The sequence below is a fragment of the Pipistrellus kuhlii genome, unplaced genomic scaffold (assembly GCF_014108245.1).
Source record: "Pipistrellus kuhlii isolate mPipKuh1 unplaced genomic scaffold, mPipKuh1.p scaffold_m20_p_5, whole genome shotgun sequence".
Lineage (NCBI taxonomy): Eukaryota > Metazoa > Chordata > Mammalia > Chiroptera > Vespertilionidae > Pipistrellus > Pipistrellus kuhlii.
The window spans coordinates 36,409,588-36,423,849 of record NW_023425551.1 but is presented as its reverse complement, the minus strand read 5'-3'; the positions used below and the strand labels follow the sequence as shown (position 1 = coordinate 36,423,849).

General features: G+C 34.1%; 1 protein-coding gene across 12 annotated transcripts in view; it reads right to left on the bottom strand.

Annotated features, from left to right (window-relative positions):
* The window catches only part of ASCC3 (activating signal cointegrator 1 complex subunit 3), a 217,716-nt gene that overhangs the window by 186,152 nt on the left and 17,302 nt on the right, over positions 1–14,262 (bottom strand). For all 12 annotated transcript variants that reach the window (XM_045573232.1, XM_045573233.1, XM_036413368.2 and 9 more), the window contains one exon: positions 8,909–9,468. In XM_045573232.1, coding sequence (XP_045429188.1) covers positions 8,909–9,468 — 560 coding nt within the window. The remainder of the gene's footprint in view (positions 1–8,908; positions 9,469–14,262) is intronic.

Genomic DNA, 14,262 nt, shown 5'->3' with positions numbered 1-14,262 from the left:
TGCCTTCTTAAAAAACAAGTATTAGAGATTAAGATGAAGAAGAAAAAATGGCACAAAGTTCATGTTTTAATAAACTTCCTCTAGTAAAACAGAAAAAGAAAAAAATCTAACCAACACTTCAAACTTCAGAAGAGACAAATATGTCCTTGGACCTGAAATTAAGCAAACCAGGCAAAGCACTGAGATTAAAGAGACAAGTTGGTCTCCAGCTCTGGACAGCAAGGCCAGGTGTTGGGTAATCTAGATGGAAACTGCTCCCTACAATTGTGAAGCTCCAGCTAAGCTTAGTTGGAAGCCAGGGTATGGACACAGAGCTCCACTGTTCATGAGAAGGGGCTGAAAAGAATGCTATTTGGGTCCACTGTTGCATGGGAATCTAAGACAGGGAGAAGAAACAATTTGGTTGAAAAAAAGCCAGAAATCAACTTAAAATTATAAAACTTATGAAGAAATCTTACACTAAAAATGATGGTTTATAAAATCAACACAAGTTCCCTCCAGAAAACAGTAATATGAAAAGATGTGACAAATAATATTTTAAAATAAGTAATACTATGAATCGCAAACAAAGCAGTTGCTCCCAGTAAAATAATTTAGGAAATAAAAGAGGATATAGGGAAACACTATAATTTCTATTAAATGTTTCTATAAACATAAAATTGCTCTAAAAAGTCTATTAATTTTATTATTTACTTTTTGTTGTTGTTAATCCTCACCAAGGATATTTTCCTATTGATTTTTAGAGAGAGTGGAAGGGAAGAAGAGAGATGCAGAGAGAGAAACATCAATGTAAGACACATTAATTGGTTGCCGACTTCACACATCCTGACCAGGTCCTGGGATCAAGCCTACAAGCCAGATAAATGCCCTTGACCCAAATTAAACCTGGGACCCTTCAGTCAATGGACCAAATGCTGTAGTACTAAGTCATACCAGCCAGGGCAAGAGACTATTAATTTTAAAAAGATGGCATAAGATTCAAGAAAAAAGGACAAAGCTATTGTCAATCACAAAAAGTATTCTCTTACTATTGATAAACTTGTGCAAAGGTGAATAATTATCCATTTGTGTTTTAAACAAATACTATCCAGCAAACAGCCTTATATGTAAGTAATGAACAATATGGCGTTGCTGTCAGCATTAATTACTGGGTCAAAAAACACAAAGCTTTTGGAATATCTCATTGCAATGTATTTTTTTTCAGACACAATTAGTATTTTTAAGGTCACTTTACTGTATATTTTTAGAATATTTCAAATATTATCATGATTATTATTAACAGCATAAGAAAGAAAACAAGTAGTTGTAAACAAATTAAAATGTTAAAGGAGAAACCCATTTCCATTGTGAAAGAAATGCATCACTTATAACTGGAGGTAGCTTGAAAGCTATGTATCTAAAGGTTATTAAACTGTCAGATATCTCATTTTAAAAATAATACATGCTACGTGAAGAAAAGCTAAAACAGGTGTGAAAAAAGTAAAAACCAGAGCAACAAAACCAAAAGCCAGTTCTTTCTTTTGAGTACAAAGCAAAGCATTCCTCCAGCAAAAATAAAAAGTCCTAGAGAAAAGGCAGATAGAAAGGAGCAACATAAACTAAAAAATAGTTTAATTTTTTAAATAAGAAGACATTATAAATATGTTTACAGCGGCCCTAACCGATTTGGCTCAGTGGATACAATGTTGGCCTGTGAACTGAAGGGTTTCAGGTTCGATTCCCGTCAAGGACATGTACCTTGGTTGCGGGCACATCCTCAGTAGGGAGTGTGCAGGAGACAGCTGATCAATGTTTCTCTCTCATCGATGTTTCTAAATCTCTATCCCTCTCCCTTCCTCTCTGTAAAAAATCAATAAAATATATTTTAAAAAATAATAAATACCTTTACAGCTAAAAACTCAAGTACTCAGATGAAATGGTTAACTTCACGGAAAAATATAATTGACAAACTTAAGAAGAGATATAAAATCTGACTAAATCAGTAACTACTGGAAATTTTGAACTGGTAATCAAAGTCTCCTCCAAAAAGACACTTGGCCTGACAGTTTTCAAAGCATACTAGTATCCAACTTTCATAAAAGAGATAATCCCTTTCTTATGGAAATGTTTGAAAATAGCAAGAGAAAAGGAAAAAGCTCCAGAAGCTTATTATATGATGCCGGAAACCAATCATTGTCTCACTAACAGAAAGAGGCTCGTCAACCTTGAAGCTCTGAAAGGTCAAAGCCAACCACATCCTATCTAATTGAGACAATAGTAACTGAGGCAACTTCCCCATCTTATAATCATGTAAATCCTTACTGATATGATAATCTGCCAAAGGGATATGGGTGTTTCCCAAAGCTGCTTAAGGGTAATGGGTGATCCAGTAGCATCCTCAATAAAAGGGATAGCAAGACCAGAGCCTAGAGAGTCTTCCCACTAGAGGTTGACTCCCGCTGGCCCCCCATTTGTCCCAAATTAACTCTTTTCTAGTCTCTCTCTTCATTTTAGTGTGTGGCCTCCTCCAGAAACCGGACCCTGAGTGGGCCCTAATCACATGGGTCGGGGTTAAGGGTTCCCACAATATGAACCTGGAATAACCGTAGGTTTTAAAATTGGATGATTTACAAATTCTTTATTCAGGTTGGGATTCTAAGCAGAGTAGGAAGAGAGAAAAACCATATAATGTACCAGTGTCTATCCAAGAATGCTCCAAGAAAAAAAGGAGACATTCTGATTTTCACAAATTTAACTAAACACAATAAGTGTATTTCCTTTTTAATTACAGGAGGTATGCATGTAGCACTTGTACTATATGTAATAAATGATATACATTATGGTAAGCCTATACTTAACTAAATTCAATTTAGGGAATGTCTTCCTTTGAGATAATAAGCAATTTTAGATTTGCATGTAAATTTAAAATGACATATGAATAAAAAACTAAGAATAATGAAGTACAGTCAGAGAAAACATTTAAAACTAAATAACTCTGAAAAGGTTTTGAATTAATAGTCCATGTTGAACTGAGTACTAAAATAAAGCAAAGTATATTATTTATAACATTATAAATTATTCTTAGTTTGGTGTGTGGAATAATAAGTAACTAATATTCACACATTCCAAAATAAAATCTTAAACATAAAAATATGACCATGAAAATGAGGACACCACTTATTTACCATTTATTTTTCTCTCAAGAAAAAAAGTGCTAAGCAAATCTGTTTTTGCATTGCCAATAAATTAGATAAGTTATATTTTCATAATAATTAATGCTCATTATTTATAGGTACTTAATCTAGCACAATGTAACAAAGCTAAAATCAAGGTCACTTACAACTTAATTTAAACTATTTGGAATGTGAACATTATTTATGCCCCACATATTATAATTAATTATGTATATAGTAAGTAAGGTTACAGCTAAATATGACTATATGTATATTTAAAAGCTTACTTACATTTTCATATACATAACAAATTGATACCTTCCTTGATTCAAAGAAGATATGCTGATTTTAATTGCCTTAGAAAAAACAAATTTACAGCTATCATATGCATGTATATATGTGTGTATGTGCACATGAAGATGAACAAAATGCACCAAATTTTAAATATTTAAATGCATGCTTATAGCAATTTCTAAATCTAATAATCAGACTAACGTGTTTACAAAATGATCATTTAAACATTATCCAAAATGTTTTTTATCTCAACTACTATTTAAATACAGAAATGTATCCTTTATTTTACTAATATGCTTAATTTTATGTCTCTCAAATCAATTTATTACAGATATCTCTCAATATATGCAACCCATGTGTTCCTCCAAATTAGTCATAACACTCATTATATGAAGTGCAATTTTCTTGCCCATTTCTCATTTAAATGTAGGTATGAAAGTTTTAAGAGGAGGAAGCTTAAAAAATAAAATAGGGCTGGGTTGGTTAAACTTTTTCAAATTACCTTTTTGTCTCCCAAAAACCTAAGAGTACCTGACACACACAATAGAATGAATAAATGAATGCCAAAGAGAAGACTAAGACAAAATGTATAAATTTGGCAAAATGTCTTACTCTTTGATCAACCATTCCAGTTAAGAGCAAAATATTTTGGAATCTATTATTGCCACAAATTAGAAATGGCAAGTAATTTTTAATACTCATTTTGAGTTTAACTTAACATATTAATAATATATTTACCTTCCCCCTGTATCTTAAATAAGTCATCAAAATCCAACTCTCTACAAATTTCAACAAAATAATCAGTCAGCAAATACAATTAAACCTTCAATAAAAGATCTCATTACTTACCCAAAGTACTCCTTATATTTAACAAACTTCGAAAATTAAAAAGGTTTATCAAGCTGAGAGCTGTCCTCCACCTTCTACTCTGAGGTCCTAGTGATAACCCTTGAACCATCAGTATTACACATACAGCTCTTCAAATATCATGTCCTATCCCTCCATAGCTTTCTCTTGGAAAGTATAACCAAATACATTTTTTTTTTCAGCTCCTCATCATAAGACATTATTTCCATTTCCTTTATCAATCAACCTGATCACTCGTCTCTAGAACTTCAGTAGGATTCTAACTCCCTTAAAGTGTGGTTACTAGGTGCAGACTGAAGAGTTGAACCGAATTATCATCACCCATATATAAGGTTACTTTTTTTTTTTTAATATATTTTATTGATATTTTACAGAGAGGAAAGGAGAGAGATAGAGAGATAGAAACGTCGATGAGAGAGAAACATCGACCAGCTGCCTCTTGCACACCCCCTACTAGCGATGTGCCCGCAACCAATGTACATGCCCTAGACCGGAATCGAACCTGGGACCTTTCAGTCCACAGACTGACGCTCCTCCACTGAGCCAAACCGGTTTCAGCAGGTTACTTTTTTAATAATAAAATTTTATTATTTGGTAGATATATATATAGATTACATCATGCCATATATTCACAGCCAACCTATATGATAGCCAATCACTTTTTCATGTTAACAAGTTAGAAAACTGCAGCTTAGAAAAGTGGTTAAACTTAAGAGACCTGCTAATATCTAGTGCAATAAAAGTCACCTTGACTTTTCCTATAAGTAGAGCAAATAATTCTTGCATTTTCCTCATAAAAAGTTTCATCCCTTATAAAGTACAAATGAATACCCTAAAATGATAGACAACGTGGAAGTAACAAAAACCTTGGGAGAAAGTGACTATATCCCAATAGAATATGCAATATGGGCATATTCAGATCTGTATCCACAAATTAAATAGAGCAGAGATACATATCATCTGGATAACACTCTACCCAAAACCACTGAGATTAAATAGAAAAGTTTTTTGGTTTTGTTTTTCTTAATAGGAGGTTCAATCATGAGGATTGTCTTTCTAAGCATAACACCAAAGGAAGATTACTACAAGAAAAGATGGATAGACTTGCCTACTTAAACACTAATACAATTGTCAAAAAAATTTAACCTTATTATAAATTTTTTGGAAATAAAAAATGAACTTCAATGTCATAAAATAAAAACTGGCAATTCTCACAAAATAAGTTAGTAGCCTAAAATATATTTTAAAAAACTTTACCTCAGTAGTGATAAAAATGTAATTAAAACTGAGTTAGCATTTTCTCTCTCCTAAATAGGCAAGTGTTTCTTTTTTAAAGTATGATAGGATTGGAATAGACCTAAGTACAGAGATACTCTTATACATCACAGGTAGAAATATACACTGGCAGATTCTTTCAGGAAAGTATTTTGTTCGTACTTTTGGATGCAAACTTTTCACAGATAGAAATATATTCAAGGGAAAATATGTATGAGCAAATACTTAGCATTAAGAGTCTTTACTGCAAGTAAGGGTAAATATAATAAGGCTTCAATAGCATAGTGTTAATTTAATAAACTAATTTATGGTGGTAAATGTAATACTCTGCAGCGATTAAAATGTATCTATAATAATAAAAGCGTAATTTGCTAATTAGACCATACAGCCAAACGACCTTCCGGATGTCCTTCCGGATGTCCTTCCGGATGAAGCTGGGGCTGCAAGGGCAGAGGCAAGCCAAGGCTGCAAAGGCCGAGCCCCTTGCACAAATTTCATACATCAGGCCTCTAGTTATACAATAGAATACTGTCTTAAAAATATGTATATGTGACCAAAAAAAAGCATTCTAAATTGCATATACTGTATAACCCATTTTTAAAATATTAATATTTTAAAATATATATAATCCAAAAGATGACTTAGTTCCTTTAAACTGTGTGCTCTAAATATTTTATAATGATATATTTTTTTAAATTAGAAAAATTAGCAAACTTGTGCTAAGAATAGGTGGTATTATATGGCACAAAAAAACTATTTTCTACCACAACACTGAGAAGAGAAAAAAAAAGAGAGAGAGAAACAATGATTGAATTATAATAAAACATAATGGCTGACACAGTAGCCATAAACTGAAAAAAATTAGAGGAATATGAGAGAAATGTAGCAAAAACACAAAAAGAATGAACATATTGACAAATGTGATTCAAAATCTATAATAGTAGGGTCTTTAAGGTTAAATCTCTAAAAAAAAAAAAATCTAGGCATACGAAACTGGGAGAAATAACAAAGTCCTTTTATCAAATGTATGAAGCAAGGAAATAAAATCAGGCCATGTTCTTTCCTTGGGGAAGACAAGAGAAGCAGTCCATTCTCACTTTGCTTGCATCTTCTCCTAATATGAGCTTATAATAAGAAAGCATATCGTAAGCACTGAATGCTACCTATGGTAAGGGGAAAAGTAGTAATGAATAACCTAGCCTCCTCAAATAAATTCAGATATTCACACCATGATGCATCATATTTCAAGGTTTAGGAACTGCTCCCGGATTTGATCTCAGAATCCCTGTTATCTATGAGAAATAATGAAGAAAAACAGAAATGCTAGATAAAGGTAACCCCTCCCCCCAATTAAAAAGAAAGAAAAAGAACAAGATAAAAGTAGTAGACTGTGAAAACTACTTAACTTACTTAAATACAAGCTTAACATCAACACAAAGCAATGTAACAGAGCAAAGAACAGAACTCACCAAGTATCATGAGAAAATGCAGTGGACTCTTGAACAGCATGAGTTTGAGAACTGAGAGTCTACTTATACACATTTTTTTCCAATAAATACTATAAACATATTTTTTCTTCCTTATGATTTTAACTTTCTCTAGTTTAGTTTATTATGAGAATACAGTATAGACTAGACAAAGCATACAAAATATGTATGTGATAATCAACTGTTTATGTTATTGGTAAGGCTTCCAATCAACAGTAGGAAATAAGTAGTTAATTTTGGGGAGAGGGATCAAAAGTTATAACACAGATTTTGGACTGCCTGGAGAGTCAGCAGGGTTGTAATTACATTGTTCAAGTGTCAAACTAATCACAATACTTTTTCCTATGAAATTATTAGAGTAGTTGTTTTAGATTGGCAAAACAACTGAAAGTTTGATATCTTTGAAGTCAAGATGGTGAAAAGCATTCTACATGTCAGTACTGTTAGATCTATGGATTGCTAGCACTGTACAATTGCATCCAAATACAAAGACTAAGAACAAAAAAATATATATAACTTCCATCATATTCCATAGGATGCCTTTTTAAAAAAGAAACTCTTCCTTAAATTAGTACACCTTATTATATGGATATCACCATTTGGATAGTATACTAGACATACAAATACTATGCGTAGGAAAATTCTACAATACATTCTCTAAGTTTTAAAGTATAATTTTACCAAATGGCAGATTATCTATTTAAAATTTAGGATTAGGGAAAGGGCTCTTCTAATTACTTGGTGTAATGAATACAGAAAAAGCAGCACATATATCATCCTCATAGCTGAAAGGATACTATTTTAATTAAACCTGTGAGTTTAATTAAATTAAGTATCCTCCTTATTGTTCAGCAGTACTAAGACTACCAAGACTACTAGTAAGAATGTATAATACTTGATCAGCTGATGTGCCTCAGTGGTTGCACATCAAACCTTCAATCAAGAGGTTCTTGGTTCAATTCCCAGTCAGGGCACATGCCTGGGTTTTGGGCTCAATTAGAGAGCATGCAGGAGGCAGCCAATTGATGATGTTTCTCTCTGATCAATGTTTCTATCTCTCTAACCCTCTCCCTTCTTCTCTCTCTAAAAATCAATTTAAAAAAACACATTAAAAAATGTATAACACTTAATAGGAGAACCTTTTCATAAAGCATTGTTAATCGTTCTACACAACATTTTAAATACTCTATTCTAAGTACCAAAAACATCACTATATTCTTCTGACCAAACTGCAGTATACACATTAAATCTGTAGTTTTCAAAGTGTAGTATAAATTTCCAAGATTCTTTCAGGAAGCCATGAGCTCAAAATTATTTTTATAGTATAACTAAAAAATTATTTGCCTCTTTATTTTTCATCCTCCCATACATATAAGGTGAGTATAATCTTCCATGGAGTATAAATTAGATTTAGTATTATTTTAAATGATTTTGTAAACAATTATTAAAGCATTTACTATATAAAACTTTGGTTTTTTTAATTTATAACACAATATCAACAGAGTATACAAACAACATAAAGAAAAACTCTATAGGTCCTCAGTTATTTGTAAAAGTGTAAAGAAGTTTTGAAAACAAAAAGTCTGAAAATCACTATATTAAATCATACTAATTTTTCTATATCAAAATTTCAGAAGATTCTGGAAACATTTATAATGCAAATAAATACCAAAAAGTATAGTCTTCCCTCAGATGGCAACCTAATCAAACAAAAGCACAATATTAAGAAGTACCTTTTTTTTTTTTTTTTTTTGCTTACCACCCATGTTTAAAAAAGCTATTTCATATAAGATAGTTCACATTAGTGTAAAACTTCAATAACTTCAACTATACCTCATTCTGAAGTTCATCACCACTTTTAACAGAAGCAAGCATATCATATAAAGTACAGCAAAGATCTTCTATTCTTGTTGCTTCAGCCATTTCATTTAAAGTTGCATTTAAGTACTTCTCAACTTCACACCACAAATAGGAGTCATTTGTTTTCTCCACAGGTTTGACCTCTGGGGTGGAATGTTCCCGGAAATGTTCATTCAGAAACTTCTTGTAATCTAGGCTTATAGTTTTCTGAGGTTCACCATTTATTGGCAGCTCATCAAAGTAGTCCAAATCATGCATGTCAAATGAGAATGTTAAATTACTACCAAATAAAACTCTATCACCACATTCCTCTTTTGTCATCTGGAAAAGAGCAGCAAGACTGTCTTCATGGAAATGAGAAGTAATCCGACTGGTAGCATTACAAGCTGCAGTGGCAGATGATGATGGAAAGGGACCAAACATCTGTTTGATAGCCTTTGTCTCACTGTGACCAACAGAGTCCTTCAAGTGAAATGTCTTGAAGAGAAATGCAGCCGCATTTTCAATTGCTTCTTGCCCATTTTCAATTCCAACTATTAAAAGATAAAGGAAACAGTATTAGTTCAATTGAATCATAGTTCAAGTAACCATTTAAAAAAAAAAAACTAATAATAATATTTTTCTGGATAAATCCAGCAGTAAAAACATCCTAGTAAAGATAAACCAATTTAAGAGCAGAAAAGCTCCTTTCAAGTGCATTCCCAAATTTTCAAAGAACTGTATTAGGTAAGCAAACCATTGTCAGTAATTATTCTATATCTAAACAGAGAAACTAATAACACTTTACCTCTCTTTAAAACTTATTTAAAACCAAATTTTAAAAACTTATTTGATGAGTAATGGTATGATTCATTCTTTATTATGGCCAAGTAATATGCTATTTTAAAAATCATATTGATGGGCACTTTTCCATTATCTTTTCTATTGAAATAAAGCTGCAATGAACATAGGAATGCATATATCTTTTCAAATTAAGTGTTTGGATTTCTTCAGAGTGAACTAAAACTTTGTTAAGAAAAAAATAAATTCATGTGATTCATGTGAATCAAAATCCTTTGATCAAAACTATCCACAGTTGGCTTAATCATTATTATTTAAAACTACTTCTAGGATAGAATATTCAGGAAAGATAGATCTTAACAAAATCTTGCTTAGTAAGGAAATATCACAAGAAAGTGTTTTCCTTTGATCACAAGCTACTGTAAGTCAGAAACTTAATTGGATATGGTTAACTTTTAAAATGAAATTAATGTGGTTCTCCACTGAGGTTTTACAAAATGTTATTCAAAGAAGATTGAGGAATAAATGCAACTCAGAATACGTCTGATTATAAACTATTTTTAGTAATTTAGTAATGATTTCAATGAATTTTATTAATTATATAATGGAAAATGTCAGATTTACATAGCCTTTTAGATTCTCTCAGAACTCTCTAGTCTGAAAATATTTTTGAGGACAATAATTCTGAGAATGACATAATTTTTAGAATATATAAAAAATGTTTGAAATTAATATCTATTTACTGTATCATATGCTAATTTGCTTATATAAATAGAATGAAACAATATTTCCTTAGACCGTTGGTTCTCAAATAAAATGTGCCTCAAGCCCTGGCCATTGTGGCCTGGTTGGTTGAAACATTGTTCCATACATCAAAAGGTAGCAGGTTCGATCCCCAGGTGGGGCACATTAGGGAGAAACAGATCAACGTTTCTCTCACATTGACTTTTCTCTGTCTCCCTCCCTTCTCTTTCTGAAATCCATGCATGTCCTCGGTGAGGATTAAAAAACAAACAAACAAAACAAAACAAAAAAACACCCACAAAAACAAAAACACCTTAAATTGTACATCAGAATCACCGGGTTCTTGTTTAAAACCTAGACTGTGGGTCTTGTGTCTCAGTTTCAGATTCACGCCGCCTAAGACGGGGCCTGAGAATGTGCCTCTCTAACAAATTCCCTCCGGTTTGGAATTTAAAACATGGTAATTGTTAATCCAAAGTAAGGAAAAGAAAACACATCTCCATTGTATCCCTTCCTATATCCTGCTAAAATTGTAATCTTAGTTGAATAACGCTTCTTCACGAATGTTAACACCCTTGCTAACTCTCCTGCACAACCTGCTCCACATCTCAGAGTTGGGCTGCTGAGAACGGTCAAGCGTTCACACCACAAAGTAATTTCTCAAAAGTGAATCTCTGCACCGCGCTAGTCAGGAGTCCGGAAAGTCCAATTTTTGAGAAGCACTAGCTTCTGTTTACCATCTAACGAAGAAACCAAAGTACTGCACTCGGAACACAATTCCTCCGGAGTGCTATAGCAAAGCACGTGAGATGGTCCCTCCGTGCGGCCCCGCGAGCACACGCCAGCCCCGCCCGCGGTGACACGTGGACACGCCGACACGCGGCCCAGCGCTCCGCCAGCGGGTGATGACGCAATGCCGCGCCCGCTGCTGCCCGCAGACCCGGATGAGCGGGCAGCCCGGATAGGAGCAGGGATAGGAGCAGGGAATGTGGCCCTGGGCTCAGGGCAGTGACAAAGGACCACCTAATATGGTAGTACAGCCCTCCTGTGATGCCAGCACTTAGATCCTTTGGTGACTGGAAACAGGTGTTTGTAAAACAGGGAGGGGGGGGGGGGGAATCTTAATAAATTCAATTAGATGTCTGGCTTGTCAAAGTTCTGGCGGGCCCACCTCCCCTCAACAATCAGCAGGGAATGAGAAGGGAAGCCCAAGTGTTTCTGCATTGCTCCATCCGCTGGCTGCACTAGCACCCCTTTGCAGACGCACTGAAAACGAGGGGAGGGGCAGGGCAGGCTTGGAAAATGAGAGCGGTGCCTTCTGGAGTGGAAGTTTGTAATAGGTAGTCATGTACATGTGTTCTTACACTAAGGTGACCAGACGTCCCACTTTTTGGCGGTACAGTCCCGATTTTTAACAATTTGTCCCGCGGCATTGTAAAAAAAAGTCCCGATGTCTGTAAAGATCTTTAATAAACATCGGGACTTTTTTAAAACGCCGCGGAACTCGGGACAAATTGTTGGAAATCGGGACGGTCCCGCCAAAAGCGGGACGTCTGGTCACACACTATAGCCAAAACTAAACGTGTTGGATTAACTGAGAATCTTGTTTACAAGCAACCTATTTTTTGTTCATTTCCCTTTATATTTTATGTAGAATTTAGTAGAAAGTGGATCTTTTAAAGAGATATATATTTAAAGCTCATGAGAAAACTTTTTATTAATAAATACTTGCCCTGCCCACTTCAGTTATATTGAGAGCAAATGAGACGTACTAGTATGTGAAATGTATGGTAAACTAAAGATATAATTGGTAACTGATTACTGTAAATTATTATAAAAGAAATTTCTAAAATTAGAGTTCAGTGATGACTATGTCATCCTCAACACACAATTTACTTTTATATTTTCCTTTGCAAAATATTAAGAATTAAAGAGTTGTAAATTGTAACTTTTTAAATAGCTCACTCTAATAGTTGAGAAGTTCCTTATAAGGAATGAGGAAGGCATTTTAATCAAGTAAAAATATCCACCAACTGTTTGCATCCTTAATTGATAAATACCCAGTTTAGAAGTTTTCAACAAATGAATTCCTTAACCAGTTAAAATCTTCACTATTCTGCATTATACCATTTTTCAAATAACCACCAAATTATCAAACAAACTAATCGAGGTAAGCATTTACAATATAGCTTTTGGGGGAATAAACTGAACAATTTATGTGATATCAGTTTAAAATTGGCTAATATAATTTAAAATAACAAGCTCCATTTATTTTTCAGTGTCAGTCTTATACATCAAAAATCCTCCAGGAAAACCTTGCATTAAATAGGCAAAGTGCTCAAGAAATATTCAATACAGTAATTTGAAGAAACTGCTTAGATGCTAACATTATTTCTGCACTTTAATAGAAATTATCTACTGCTTTCATGGTGAGCAAATAATGAAAGGGAAGCAAAGAGAGAAACATATTCGGTAGCGAAAAAGATTAGTAGTAGTACAAGAGATTAATAAAGAGAGGCCAAGACAATTCAACAGTTTTTCAGAGTTAGTCATTTAATTGTATGTATATTCACTACAAAATGTGGATACTCATCTTACAGTGTAGACTTTAAGTCGGCATCCAGCCGCTATGTTACCATTTCTTGTACTATAAGATCCTGCATCAAATTACAACTTGAATTTCCAAGGGAATAAACTACTTTTGAACAAATCACATAGCTCACTGAGATTTAACTGGCATTTAAAATAAAATTTTAACACCCAAGGAAAATGCATTATATAAAAAGATGATATAAAGTATACATGTCAGTGCAGCATCCATATAAAACATATAATTATAGCCTTGACAGTACCATAAAGAAAATTAATTACAACCTTTAACAAAAATGCCTCTACTGAGGAATACAGTGTAAATTTTATTATGCTAAGGAATCATAATAATTTGTAAATGAAGAATAATATATTGATAAACTAAACTGTGAAGAGTTGATCTTATTTCTAACACTTGCCACTGCTACAATAGCAATTCAATTTATAGCTGTTTTGTCATATCCCCACATAATCTGAACTGCCTGTTTATACAGCCAATATATTTGCAAAGTCATCTATGATTTTCATTAAGTTATTCAATTCTTTGTCATTTTTCTTGTGATATAAACATTTATAAACAACTCTGTCCCTGAAACAAACACAATCTAATTCTCTCCCAAGTTCCTTCTCTATGAATTTCTTCCTGAGTAACCCAAGAGTTCCTCCCCTTTTTGTACATCATCACTGGGCACATCTATCATAGCCACACAGTTAAGCTATTTGTCTATCAATGGCTACTGGTACATCTAGACTATAATAAAATAATTGACTGACAGCCACTTACCAAGCTGTACTCTAGGCACTTTGTAGTACTGCTTCACATCACATCAACCATACAAAGAAGTACTATCACCATCCTATATAATGAAGAGGTAATATGCAAATTGACCCTCACAACCTCATACAAGATGGCCATCCCCATGTAGTCAAAGAGGAGGGCAACTGGGGGCAACCAGGCCTGCAAGGGAGGGAGGGAAGTTGGGGGGAACCAGGCCTGCAGGGGAGAGCAGTTGGGGCAACTGGGCTGGCAGGGGAGAGCAGTTGGGGGCGATCAGGCTGGCAGGGGAGCAGTTAGATGTTGATCAGGCTGGCAAGGGAATGGTTATGAGGTGATCAGGCTGGCAGGAAGGTGAGCAGTTGGGAGCAAGCATTCCCAGATTGTGAGAGGGATGTCCAAGGGGTCCCAGATTGGAGGAGGTGCAGGCTGGGCTGAG